The sequence below is a fragment of the Antedon bifida genome, chromosome 2 (assembly GCF_963402885.1).
Source record: "Antedon bifida chromosome 2, ecAntBifi1.1, whole genome shotgun sequence".
NCBI lineage: Eukaryota > Metazoa > Echinodermata > Crinoidea > Comatulida > Antedonidae > Antedon > Antedon bifida.
In genome coordinates, this window is record NC_136227.1 from 24,988,465 (window position 1) to 25,002,964 (window position 14,500).

At 36.1% G+C, this 14,500-nt stretch overlaps 2 protein-coding genes across 2 annotated transcripts in view; both read right to left on the reverse strand.

The window, feature by feature from the left end:
- The window catches only part of LOC144834555 (uncharacterized), a 258,410-nt gene that overhangs the window by 49,096 nt on the left and 194,814 nt on the right, over positions 1-14,500 (reverse strand). The window lies entirely within an intron of this gene.
- On the reverse strand, positions 3,572-9,696 carry LOC144858754 (uncharacterized). Its single transcript, XM_078714859.1, has 5 exons — positions 9,524-9,696; positions 8,742-9,089; positions 7,912-8,307; positions 4,818-4,913; positions 3,572-4,699 (listed from the first exon to the last, which is right to left on the reverse strand). The coding sequence occupies exons 2-5, from the start codon at positions 8,992-8,994 to the stop codon at positions 3,975-3,977; spliced, it is 1,470 nt and encodes a 489-aa protein (XP_078570985.1). The 5' UTR covers positions 8,995-9,089; positions 9,524-9,696; the 3' UTR covers positions 3,572-3,974.

Consider the following 14,500-nt stretch of genomic DNA (forward strand, 5'->3'; position numbering starts at 1 on the left):
TGTGTTTTGAGGGCTTTTTTAAATTTTAAAACCGTGCTTTGTTCCCGGATCACAGACGGGAGTTCGTTCCACATCACCGGTCCAAATTTTGAGAAAGTATTATTTCCAGAGGTCCGCTTTTCGAGACAGTGATCCAATCTAGTGTGATCTATCTCGGACCTCAGGCCTCTCTTATCACATCTATACACCCGTAAGAGATTGCTCAGATAACAGGGCGCATTATTATTTATACAATTGTAGACATGAAGTAACACTTTAAAAGTGATTCTACTTTCAACAGGTAGCCAATGGAATTCATAAAGCACAGGTCTAGAACTAACAAACATAGGTACTTGGTAAATGAACCTGGCAGCCCGATTCTGAAGCTTTTGTAATCTCGAAATGTTATGTAGTGAGTTACAATAATCTAACCTGGATAGAATTAGTGACCTCACAGCCTCGGTACACGTTTTTTTGTCTAAACAATTTTTATTCTACGCAATGCCCTTAAGAAAAAAATTACAGTACGGCAGACATTATCAATGTGGGGTGTCATACGAAGAAAAACATCAAACACACCAAGATTTCTAACTGTGTTGGAGGGTTTAACAATAATTTCATCAATATTCAGTTGAATATTTCTATTACTAATGTCGACTTTTGGTGGAGTTAAAACTAATAACTCTGTTTTTGATTCATTAAGTTTAAGTTGATTTTTGTACATCCAAATACTAAGATCATTAATACATTTAGTAATTCTATAAATGGCAACTTCGAGATCCCCTGGCACTTTAGGGTTAAAGCTGGTATACAATTGAGTGTCGTCTGCGTATAGATGAAAAAGTATCCCATGAGACTTAATAATGTCAGCAATAGGTTTAATGTAAGTGGTAAAAAGTGAGGGACTAATTGTTGACCCTTGTGGGACACCGGAGCTAAGATGAAATTTACTTGATTCAGATCCATTTAAAGTAACTTTACAATATCTGTCTTCAACGTATGTTTGAATCCAGTTACTAGCATTTCCTTTTACCCCATAGTTATCTTTAAGTCTGTTTACAAGTATATGGTGATCTACCGTGTCGAAGGCTGCGGATAAATCTAGAAGTACCAGTATCACCACACGACCCTTAGAGAATTCCTGCAGGATATCAATTTTAAGCTTTAACAGTGCTGTCTCTGTACTAAATTTGGGTTTGTAAGCAGATTGAACGGCTCCATGAGGTCGTTTTCAATACAATAATTATTAAAAGCACTCAAGACTGGCCTTTCAATTAGTTTTCCAAGAGTTGGCAAATTTGAGACAGGTCGGAAATTTGCCAAAACATTTTGGTCAAGTGAGGGTTTTTTAATGATAGGTGTAACAGCACCTATTCTTAGACTTTGTGGAAAAACACCCGATGTGTATGAACTATTTGCAATGTGCGTAAAAACAGGGGAGATCACCTGAGTACATTTCTTAAGCAGCCATGTAGGCATATGGCTTGCTTGTCAGGGTCGTCTAATTGGAAGATTACAGCAAGTTTGTCTTTAAGCAAAAGTTGAAATGAGTCAATGTCTAAGTTTCTAAAAGAGCGTGATTTACAAATTATTTTAGACTGATCTTGTTTATCATAGTCAAGCGCGACTTTCACGATATGGTGATCTGAACCGTATCTATGAGGTAGAACTGTGTAATCTGTGACAGTACTATTGTCGACGCGACACAAAACATGATCCAGAATATGACCTTTGGCATGAGTCGGTTCCTTTACAGTTTAAATAAAATTATGATCACGTAAAATTTGTAGATACTGCGCAACAAAATTGTCTACGTGGTTACCTACGTGTACATTCATATCCCCAACAATCAGTGGTTTTCCAGACAGACCATCAATCATACATGAATTTGGTAAATTCATCAATAAACTGTGAATGTTTTAATTATAATTGTCAACATAAAAGTCAGGTCAACCTCATAATTAAAAAGGCAATTTATAAAACTCTAACCTTGGATTCTTTAACTAAAATAAAAACAGAATTTCTATTGATCATACATTCCAATAATTATCGATCTATAGTTTCCCCTATGTTTCATAATTTTTGGGATTTTATTTGTGTTACACGAGCTAGTTGAAAATAAGCACTTTCTTATCAGTGGGGGGATTGTGGAGCCGTGAAATGTGCAAAAAGTCACATTTGTGCAAACAACCACATTTGTGCAAACATTTTACCTTCAAATGTGCAAACAACCACATTTGTGCAAACATTTTACCTTCAAATGTGCAAATCTGTAAAAATTCATTACCCGCAAATGTGCAAACATCTCGCCGTTAAATGTAAAAACGGTCAGTTTTGACGTTAAATGTGCAAAAGGTATTCTACAAATGTGCAAATCATTTCTTCAGTCAAATTCCTATTACATTTTATATTTTTGGTTCGTATGTCTTTCAGAGTAGAAATAACAATAGAAAAAAGAGTCTAATAAATCTAAAATGTTCAATATCATAATAACTAATTATACTGTTGTATTTTATTATGATCAAAGGCTTTAACCCGTCTCAGCCAAATTCAAGTCGACCCCAAGTCAACTAGGCCACGTTAAAGTATGAAACGTAAAAAGTGCAAATAAATGGGACAAAATAAGTCTAATGAACAGAAGAAAAATAATAAAAACGAAGTACGCATGTTATAGGGATGAATATTAGAATGAATGTGAATGTTAGTTGACCGATAAGTTTTTGGCCGAGTTGACGTGAGGCCGAGTTGACGTGAGGCCGAGTTGACTTGAGGCCGAGTTGACTTCAGGGTGAGTTGACTTGGGGCCAACTTGAATTTAGACGAGGCGGTTTAGAGCCTTTGATCATAATAAAATACAACAGTATAATTAGTTTTTATAATATTGAACATTTTAAATTTATTATACTCTTTTTCCTATTGTTATTTCTACTCTGAAAGACCTACGAACCAAAAATATAAAATGGAATAGGAGTTTGGTTGAAGAAATGCTTTGCACATTTGTAGAATACCTTTTGCACATTTAACGTCAAAACTGATCGTTTTTACATTTAACGGCGTGATGTTTGCACATTTGCGGGTAATGATTTTTTACAGATTTGCACATTTGAAGGTAAAATGTTTGAACAAATGTGGTTGTTTGCACATTTGAAGGTAAAATGTTTGCACAAATGTGGTTGTTTGCACAAATGTGACTTTTTGCACATTTCACGGCTCCACAGGGATAGTTCAAATTACACAGTAAACTCTCTATTCTTTTGTACACAAATTGTGTAAATAGAGAGGCATTTTGAAAAGCTATGAAAAATAAACGGTGTGGTAAAATATGATGACTAAATATAGGTAATATAACTTGAATTTTACATTTCTGATATTTTTATTCAACTTCAGATTTTTATTTTCATGCTATAGCAAAAATTATCCACCGTATATCCACCATATTTTTTCACCTTCTAGGGAGTCACCAGACATGTTATTACATTAGGTTAAACTACCTAACTACTGAAAAAAAGTCTTCCTGGTGTTTTTATGGCAGAATTTTGCCAAATTTTGTATTTGACCATATTTATGGAAATTCATGTTTTTTTGTCTTGATTTCTGTTACAAATATTTGATTTATGTACAATTAACCAGATATTATATTTAAAATTCATGCCTGTACCTGAGCTTCAGTTCTTTTAAAAGATCAGTATTATTGGTATATTTTAACATAAGTTTCCAATCAACAATATTTTTAAAATCCAACAATTCAATAAAATCCATAGATTTAAGAACAGTTTAATTCCATTACCAACAACAATTAATTAATTAACAATGTGGAGCTATGATTCTTTCTGGACGTTATTTTTTGGCAATCTTTAAGCTTCTTTTTAGCAAAGAAAAGAGGTTTTTGCTGATTTTTGTGAAATGATGACTGATGGTTCAACATCAAGTGTGATAGTTCAACCTTAATTGTATTTCCAGTAAAGCGTTTTCACAAAGGTCTGCATACCAAAACCTCAGAGACTGGGTACCAAGAGAAGGATTGACCTACTTCTGATGTTGTAGTATAAGAGGTCTCGGTTATCTTCAAGCTGTTTTCCAGCAAAAATCAGACGCTGCTGATCTGGTGGAATTCCCTCTTTGTCTTGGATCTTGGCTTTCACATTTTCAACGGTTTCTGATGGTCCAACATCAAGTCTGACGGTCTTTCCAGTGAGTGTAATTTCCACAAAGATCGGCCAACCACCACCTCGAAGACGTTGTATCAATTGAAGGGTTGACTCTTTAAGTATGTTGTAGTCCGAGAGTGTTCGGCCATCTTCAAGCTGCTTTCCAGCAAAGATAATACGTTGCTGATCTGGTGGAATTCTTTCTTGTTGTTGGATCTTGTCTTTCACATCCTCAATGGTGTCCGATTGTTCAACGTTAACAGTCAAGGTCTTTCCAGCAAGTGTTTTCACAAAGATCATCATACCACCTAGGATAGGCAACAGAAATTGAAGGAATGACTTTTTCTGGATGTTGTATCTGGACAGTGTTCGGCCATCTTCAAGCTTCTTTCCAGAAAAAGTAAGATGATACCTATTTGGTGGAATTCCTTCTTTGTCTTGGATCTTGGCTTTCACATTCTCAATAGTGTCTGATGATTCAACCTCAAGTGTGATGGTCTTTCCAGTGACTGTTTGGACAAAGATCTGCATACCATCCCGGAGACCCTCGACAGACCGGAGTACAAAAGGCTCTGCAAAAATAAAATTTGCCTGTAATACAATCTTATTGCTGAGATATGATTTTAATAAATAGCACAATGATGAAAATTTTAACTAAAGGTACAATACCTTTATAATTTTATAACTCACCACTTTCTTGTTTAACAAGTCTTTCCTTCTGTTCCTCAACTGAGAGTTTCTCAAATTGGGTTTGAAATGTCTCAGTTCCTGGTGAATCTAATGTCTCTGATAAACAGAAAAACCTAATTATACCATATACAAAGTTATATATTATTATTACTAGTTCAGGTAAAAATATGATATTTACATGCTTCTTTAATAATGGGTCAAGTGAGCGTTTGTAGAAGGTTGACAATTTCGGAAGATAGTAAATTTAGCAAAAAAATTAAAGATTTTTAAAAAATTTGGAACGTAGAATCGCGGTGCGCATTTTTTGAAATTTGTATAACTTTCACAAAAGAGATGAAAAAACTACTTTTTAACTTCAACTGGCCATATGATAACGTCACAACATCCAATAGCCTTAATTTTTACCTACGGTGTAGGTGAAATTACGTGACCCAAGTTGTTATACTTTTTAGGTGTGATGATGTCATCAACATGAAAATAGTGACAACTCATGAGAAAGATAATTATTTGAGCAAGCTCATATTGAAATTTCAGGGAAATCGACCATGGATAAAGCGAATAATTGTGAAAAACGTGGCCATTTAATGACGTCACAAAATTGTTTACGTCAAATATGACTTCATATCTACAACTCATTGGCTTCCATAATAAGTTACAAAAATTGGGGGTCATTCTGAAGAGTTATTTTCTTTTTAAAAAGATTATTTTTTTCAGCACGTTTGTGCAATTAATGTACATATTTGGTCATGTTGTTCTTTTTCTTCTGCATCCGTTTCTCTTTGGAATGCATTGCCTATTGACATCCGTCAGGCAACTTCCACCAGTGTCTTCAAATCTCTCCTCAAAACCCACCTTTTGAATTTTTAATTGTTTAAATTTTCTGTTAATGTAAAGCGCATTGAGGCTTTCAGCATAATGCGCTATATCAAGTACCAGTTATTATTATTATTTATGTTTAACCTGCTCGTATAGCACTATTTTAAGTCTGAAAGGGCTCAAATTTGGTGAATGTACTAAGGAAGGCGAGTAGAATGCGAGTTGTACAAAAAAGTTGTATTTTTACGCTATGTAAGTAGCATGCATGCATTTTAAATGTTTTACATGCATGACTCTGTGTTATTTACTAATATTTTTATCCTAGACCTGAAGTATAGTGAATTTGATTGATATCTGATGACGAGTTATAAAGATATGATCGATAATGTGATTTCACAAAATGGCGTATCAATGACGTCACGGATGATTGATCATTGACATTTAACTTTTTGAGATAATTGACACACAAAAGCTGTACAGAAAAAAATAGAGAAGATGAAGAATAATAAATATTTCATACAATAAGATTAGGAGATCATTTTATTTTAAATGATCACCTAATTAAAGGTTGCAATTAAAGACAACATTAATATATCGGGTTATCCACGGAAATGCAACATGCACGTACGTTAAAATATGAACGCCGACAATGATTATGTCATCCTATGACGTGAAGTCAATATTTACAGTGATGAATTGTGTCTATTTTGTGTATACAGTATTTTTTACAGAATACAGTGTATACAGTATTTTTTACAGAATACACTGTATATATTAATTAATTAAATTTCAGTATATCACCGGGCGGTATATATATATATAAACACAAGAGGCAAAGAACATTAATTCTAAACCGCCCGGTGATATACTGAAATTTAATTAATTAATTTGAAACGATAAAGATGAGGAAATCTGTGAGAATGAGAAAAAGTCGCCCCAACCGAGACTCGAACTCGGACCGCCTGCTTGATATGCAGATGTCCTAACCATTAGACCACTGGGGCTTTCATAATATATATATATATATATATATATATATATAAAAATACTGAAAGATGAGGGCGTATCAATTTGATCTCTGTTGCGCGTGCGTACAACTGAGGACTAGTGCTGTTCCGCCGTACCACGCCGAGAATGTTAAAGAGTCGCTATCCAATCGAGTTCGAACAATACCATGAAAGCCCCAGTGGTCTAATGGTTAGGACATCTGCATATCAAGCAGGCGGTCCGAGTTCGAGTCTCGGTTGGGGCGGCTTTTTCTCATTCTCACAGATTTCCTCATCTTTATCGTTTCAAATTAATTAATTAAATTTCAGTATATCACCGGGCGGTTTAGAATTAATGTTCTTTGCCTGTTGTGTTTATATATATATATATATATATATATACAGTACAGTGCGAGATCCCATCTTTTATTTCAATTTTTAACATGATGACATCATCAATGAAACATGAAGATAATAATTTTAGAATATAATTACCTAAATAATTACGTTAATAAAAATTTGAATAATTTTGGGAATGTAAAAGTGAGATGCGCTCTCTTTCAAACTTGATTGAAAAGGAACATATTAAAATATAGGAGAAAATGGGTTACGCATTAGGGCGATACGCTCTATTAAATGGGATTAACAAATACAAAAGAGAAAAAAATCTTATTTTTGAAATTTGAGTGGCCATATGGTGACATCACATCCGGTAGGTACAAATTTTACATGAGTTGATATCTACAACTAATCAGCTTCCATAATAAGTTTTAAAAAATGGGGGTAACCAGCCATCCTGAGGAATCGATTGAAAATAGGTACATTTTTTGGGTAGCACGCTATTTTTATCATGTCAAAAATTTTTTGGTTCAGAATTTATGATCGACCATAAAATTTCATAAAATCGCGCATAACTTACAACGCAAATCTGAAGTCATATAACAAAGTTTCCTGCACAATTCTACAGTTAGGTCATTCTTCTGACAAAGTTAAATAATGTTAGGTTGGCAAGAGTTAGAGATACAGCTGCAACAAAATTCGTGGAAAGAAAGTAAGAATAAGATAGAAGAAAAAAAAGATCCTGACAATATCAAGGGGTTATCTGCCAAGCGCGGATAACCAAAAAAAAGATCCTGACAATAACAAGGGGTTATCCGCCAAGTGCGGATAACCAAATATGGCATGTATGTTGATATTCAGCAATTGATTGTCTAATTAAGGATTTTGGAACCTGTTTTACTTTGACAAAAAAACACATATTTGTATTTAAAAATCTAATATCTAACTATTACCTATTTTCTTCATCTTTCTCATTGCAAACTTAACATTTTCTTCTTCAATTTTAACAACAAGCAATTCATGTTGAAATTCTTGATGGAATTCTTCTGCTACTATTTTCATTAAATCTCTTTGTAGCGTTTTATGGCAATATGCTTCCCAGAGGTTTTCTAATGATTTAGAGTCATACGCAGTTAGATATAACACTAAAGATCCTGCTCCTACTTGCTTGAAATATAAATGAATACTCTTAAAATAGGTAATAAGAGTTTTCATAATACTATCACAGTGTCCAATAACTGCTTTCTTTTGCTTTGCTAGGTTGTTGAAAAAGATTTCCAGAGCATGTGGCCGGTTCCTGTCATCAACTGATGAATAACTTTGGTTCTTGACTAATAATAATTCTACACCTTAAAAGATATATAATGTTTAGTAGTTTATTTAGTTTAGTATTATTTCTGCATGGTTTGATCTAGGCTATGTATATGTTTTTACAGATCTTTTTAACTTCCTAAAAAAGGAATCCTCAAGAATAATTTGTCGTTCCAAATTAAACAATTCTATTTTGAAAATTATTAATTACATATCATCAAATTATTGCAAAACTAGCGAGATAAAAATAGTGGGAGTGAAACAGTAAAATTTGACTAAAAAATTGCTGATAATGGTACTAAATATGGATTTAGCATAGTTTTTAAAAAGTGATCAGCTGTCATTTTATTCCCTGTAATTGCACGCAGAACGTTAAAATATTTTTCAGTTTTGTTTCATTGATTCAAATAAAGCAAAATCTACTACTCTATTATAGTAAACCCTATAACAACTATAATATTAATAATAATACCTTCTTCTTTGTCATAAATTTTTGTCTTCCAGTTATCTAAAAACCTTTGTTGACTTTCCATAACAAACATTTTTGCTAAACCTCTGATTAGCTGTCCATTTGACTGTATGTCCATTAATTTTGACAAGGCAGATCGACTATCTGTATCTAGAGAAAACACTAGCGATGCATTGGGATCCATCACGGTTTTGACGTCACTTAAACTGAGAGATGGGTTTACCCTTTTAAAATGTTCCCTAATCTTTGTGAACATTTCTTTGCAATATTCATAAACTTGCACATTCAAGCGTAATGACAATTTATCTGGAACAGGGTTAAAAAAGTATACATCTACTTCAATTTCTACACCTTTAAAACAAGAAATTAAAAAGAAAAAATTAAAATAATGTTTTCATCAAAAAATACAAATTTAACAACAACATATTTGTAATTTAAATTAAACACAATTGCAGAATTAGGTTTTCATGTTGCTTGGAAGTCTTAAAAACCAACAATAATCATTCACATATTTTATCTAAAAAAGTTAATGATTTTGAATAATCTGTAACAAGCATTCAATAAAAAATTTAATTTAAAAACTAAAGCAACAAGAAAATTAAACCTTACTAAGTATGCACAATAAAACAAAATATAATATAATGAAATAAACCTGCATTGGAACTACCTAGAATTAAAGTGTATTAGTGATAACAAATTAAACTAAGGAGGCTTCCTCCATGATGATGATATGATCATGATCATATTTTGCAACTAAGAGAAATGTAACTAAAATGGACAATTACCATTATCAAGTAGTATATGTCTTGCACGCTCCGTAAGAAGATTTGCGAACCTGGTTATTTTTTCTTGTTTATCTTCTAAAAGTAATTCTCTTTCCAGAACAGAAACAACCCTCCAAATATTTGGTAACGGAAGGCGTGTTAGGTTATAGTAAGCCGTTATCTGTTTTAACGTATCTTGTCCAACTTGAATCAAGGCTTTGAACAATCGTCTTCTGTATGGCGACAACGGTTGTGCATCAGTATATATATGACCGTTATCTTTCATATACTGACTTACAAGATCTATGGCCTCCTTTATATCAGACAGTTCCGCAACCGCTAACAGAAGGAAAACATTATCAGTTGAGATGACACCTTTTTCGTTGAGCAAATTAAATAAATCATTGGCAATATATTCTGGTTCAATGTATCCTTCAGGTATGTGATCCAAAAGGCAGAATTTCAAAAGATCACATTTTTCATCTTTGTAATGTTTACCGAGGTTAAATTTCAAGTTGTGGAACTCTATGTCGCTTTCAAATGATGCCATTTCACAATATTTTAATTTTTTCCTGCAAAAAACAATGGTTGAAATTAAACTTCTGAAACAGAAAAAATCAAGAATTGGGTTGAGAACACAATTCTATTTTGAGAACGGAGAGGGCGGGTTTTCGACCTCTTTGATCAAACACCCTCTCTGTTAACACGATCACATTAAGTTGAAGACAATTTTCTTATTTTTCCATCACCGATTTCCATCCTAACACGACAACATTTTTACAAGTAAGTCTTCTAACAATCCGGCACCTTATGCGACACAACTCAGTTACTCATAATTTCCACGACTACAAATACAGCCCTTTCTATTATGGAAAGTCTAACTATGTACTGTATGTGTGGTAACGTGAGTGTATTTTAGGGTGTGTCCGGACTGGTGTGATTCTAGTTTACACGAGGGCCAACTGTACTAATGTTCGGTCGCCATTGTGATTTAACACGGTTTTTCGACTTTATACATCATTATATATAACCAACGCAAAAACAAGCGGATGTAACTGCCGTAATCCCAATGAATGCCCGCTCCCAGGTAACTGCCTAACAAAAGGTGTAGTTTACCAAGCTACAGTAAAGAGAGAAGATTCATCAAAAGAAGAAACATATGTCGGACTAACTGAAAACCAGTTTAAAACCAGATACAGAAACCATACGTCTTCATTCCGGAACGAAAATCTAAGAAACGCAACGGAACTCAATAAATATGTATGGACACTTAAAGACTCTAAAACAAATTACTCAATTAAATGGAAAATTATAAAGAAATGCAAACCTTACTCAAATATTAACAAAAGAATTTATGTATATATGAAAATTATATTATTATATGTCAACCAGAGCTATGCTCACTGAACCGTAAGAACGAGTTAGTCTCTACTTGTAGACATAGGAAAAAATTCTTACTAAATTGCAGATCCAAATAGTTTATCTAAATCTAAAACAATAGGCTATTGTATACGACTTCCTGATGACTCACTTCTATTAAGCACTGTGAGACAACTGTGTCACTTATGTTTTACCAGGGAAGAGTTAAATTAATTTAACTCTTCCCTGGTTTTACATTTCACCTGAAGAGTGCGGCCTGCTACATGCTGGTCGTACGAAACAAATTTGTAGTGATTAAAACAATGAAGTAACCAAGTTTTCTGCTGTTATTTTATTTATTTATGCTCTACCTTGGTATTGAGCACTCTATCCTAACGGTCTGATAATTTCAACCTGAATATATCATTATATATATATATATATATATATATATATTTCTGTATACTTTGCACATAATTATTCTCTTATATGTAGTGCGACTCGCACACGAATTTTATAGGCCTCTGAAGAAGTCTTAGGGTTCTTCACAAAGAAGAACAAAGACTGGTTTGATGAAAACGACCAGGAGATCCAGGAACTGCTGGCAAAAAAGAGATCTGCCCACCAGGCGCACCTTACTCAGCCATCGTGTCCTAGAAAAAAGGCAGTTTTTCGTCTTATCTGTAGCAACCTTCAACGGAAACTTCGAGAGATTAAGAACAACTGGTGGACCAAACTCGCCGAGAGAACCCAACTTTACGCATACAGTGGTAACTACAATGGTTTTTATGAAGCTTTAAAGGCAGTCTATGGCCCATCACACCAGGCACGATCGCCTTTGCGGAGCGATGATGGCCAGATCCTCATTACAGATAAGACATCCATCCCGAAGCGCTGGTCAGACCATTTTCAATCCCTCTTCAGCGATGAACGCATAGTACAGGATTCAAAAATTCTATGTATCCCAATCCAGCCAGTAAAAACAGAGCTAGAGATGGTTCCAACTTTTGAGGAGAGTGTCAAAGCTATAGAACAACTAAAATGTGGCAAGGCAGCAGGAGCTGATGGAATTCCACCCGAGGTCTGGAAACATGGTGGACCAACTTTACACACTAAGCTACACGAGTTCCTGCTGCTGGGTAAAAGGGAAGATACCATCGGACCTTCGAGATGCAGTGATAATCCCTCTCTATAAGAAGAAAGGGGAAAATCCGATTGCTTAAACTACCGGGGGATAACTCTGCTGTCCATTGCTGGAAAAATCCTGACAAGAGTTCTCTTAAATAGATTAGTGCCTGCCATCGCAGAACACAACCTCCCAGAGAGTCAATGTGGATTCCGAGCCAATAGAAGTACAACTGATATGGTATTTGTGCTCCGGCAACTCCAAGAGAAATGTAGAGAACAAAACAAGGGGCTATATGTGTCTTTTGTCGACTTGACCAAAGCGTTTGATACCGTAAGCAGGAACGGTTTATGGAAAATCCTAGAACGTCTGGGGTGCCCCCCAAAAATTCCTCAGTATGGTCATCCAGCTACACGAAGATCAACATGGTCAGGTCAGGCACAGCAACGAACTCTCAGAATGCTTTCAAATAGCAAATGGTGTCAAGCAAGGTTGTGTACTTGCGCCAACACTCTTTTCCATTTTCTTCAGCATGATGCTCCAAAGAGCCACCGCAGATCTTGATGACGAAGATGGTGTCTACGTACGTTACCGTACCAATGGCAGCCTATTCAACCTCAGACGACTACAAGCTCACACAAAAACTTCAGAGCAACTGTTTCGAGAGCTACTTTTTGCTGATGATGCTGCCCTTGTTGCACATACAGAGACAACACTGCAACGTCTGACATCCTGTTTTGCAGAGGCTACAAAGCTCTTTGGTCTGGAAGTTAGCCTGAAAAAGACAGAAGTTCTCCACCAGCCTGCACCTCGGACAGAGTACCGTCCCCCTCACATCACCATCGATGAGACCGAGCTGAAACCAGTACATCAGTTCTGTTACCTGGGATGTACCATCTCCTCAGATGCCAAACTTGACAGAGAAATTGACAACCGACTGGCAAAGGCAAACAGTGCTTTTGGTAGGCTGTACAAAAGACTCTGGCACAACAAACACCTAAAGAAAGATACGAAGATCGGCGTATATATAGCTGTTGTAATGACCACCCTCCTGTATGGTTCTGAATCATGGGTCCTGTACCGTCACCACCTCCGACTCCTTGAGCGCTTCCACCAATGTTGTCTTCGCACCATCCTGAACATCCACTGGAATGACTACATCCCCAACACCGAAGTCCTCTTAAAAGCTGATGTAACCAGTATTGAGTCCATGTTGATGAAGATGCAGCTACGTTGGGCAGGACACATCTCCAGAATGGAGGACCACCGATTACCAAAAATAGTACTATACGGAGAACTATCTTCCGGTCATCGAAATATAGGAGCCCCAAAGAAAAGATTCAAAGACAACCTGAAGAAAAACCTAATTTCTGGTCACATTAACCATAACCGATGGTCCACCCTAGCCAAAAACCGTATAGCCTGGCGTCACACCACCCACCAAGCGGTCAACTCCTTCGAAAACACACGCAGGATAGCCCTTGAAGAAAAAAGAGAAAAAACCGAAATGCTGAACCACAACCTCAAGAGTTGCACCCGTCATTCTTCTGCAGCCGCTGTGGACAGACATGCCTTTCTCGCATCGGACTTGTCAGCCACAAACGAGCCTGTGACAGACGTGGACAAACCCCTTCATAAAAATCTTCGTTCGCGAAGCAAAGCCAAGACAAGAGACATGTAGTGCGATTAACGACTCGCACACGAATTTTATATGCCGTGCGATAACGACTCGCACATTTACTTTCGCCTTAATCGAAGACAAGGCCCATACATAAATCCTCTTGTAGGAAGATATTAACGACACAAACATTACCCGCACATATACTCTTATATGTCGTGCGATGAACGACTCGGACATGAATTTTATATGTCGTGCGATAACGACTCGCACATTTACTTTCGCCTTAGTCGAAGACAAGGCCCATACATAAATTCTCTTGTATGTCGTGCGATTAACGACTCGCACACGAATTTTTATATGTCGTGCGATAACGACTCGCACATTTACTTTCGCCTTAATCGAAGAGAAGTGAGTTATAATGTAAATGTACATTTTTATTAGTCATTACTAAGAGTTATGCAGTGGGGTCGGATATATCGTTTATATGCGTCGCTTTTCCATCTTCCGGTAGCTTTAATTTCTTGTTCACCTGCGCCCAGGTCCCTAAGTTGCGTGGCCCTTCCGATTCTGAACGAGTGTGTGTTGTACCGGGTGTGGTCTAAGACCCCATTTACACTTCAGCTTTTAGCGAGCCCGAGGCCGGCTCGAGGCCGGCTCCGAGCCAAAAGTGCACAAGTGTAAACACTCTGGGAACAACCGAGCCGGCCTCGAGCCGGCTCAATTTTGAGCCTAGTCTAGAGTAGGCTTCGGGCCGGCAATTGCGGGCTTCGGGCCGGCACTTCGTATAGTGTAAACACTCGCGGTCATAAAATGAACGTTTTGTGTCAACTATAGCTTTAAGTTTACGAAACTTATTGCTGATGAATCGGAAATTCTTCCTTGAAATTAAATT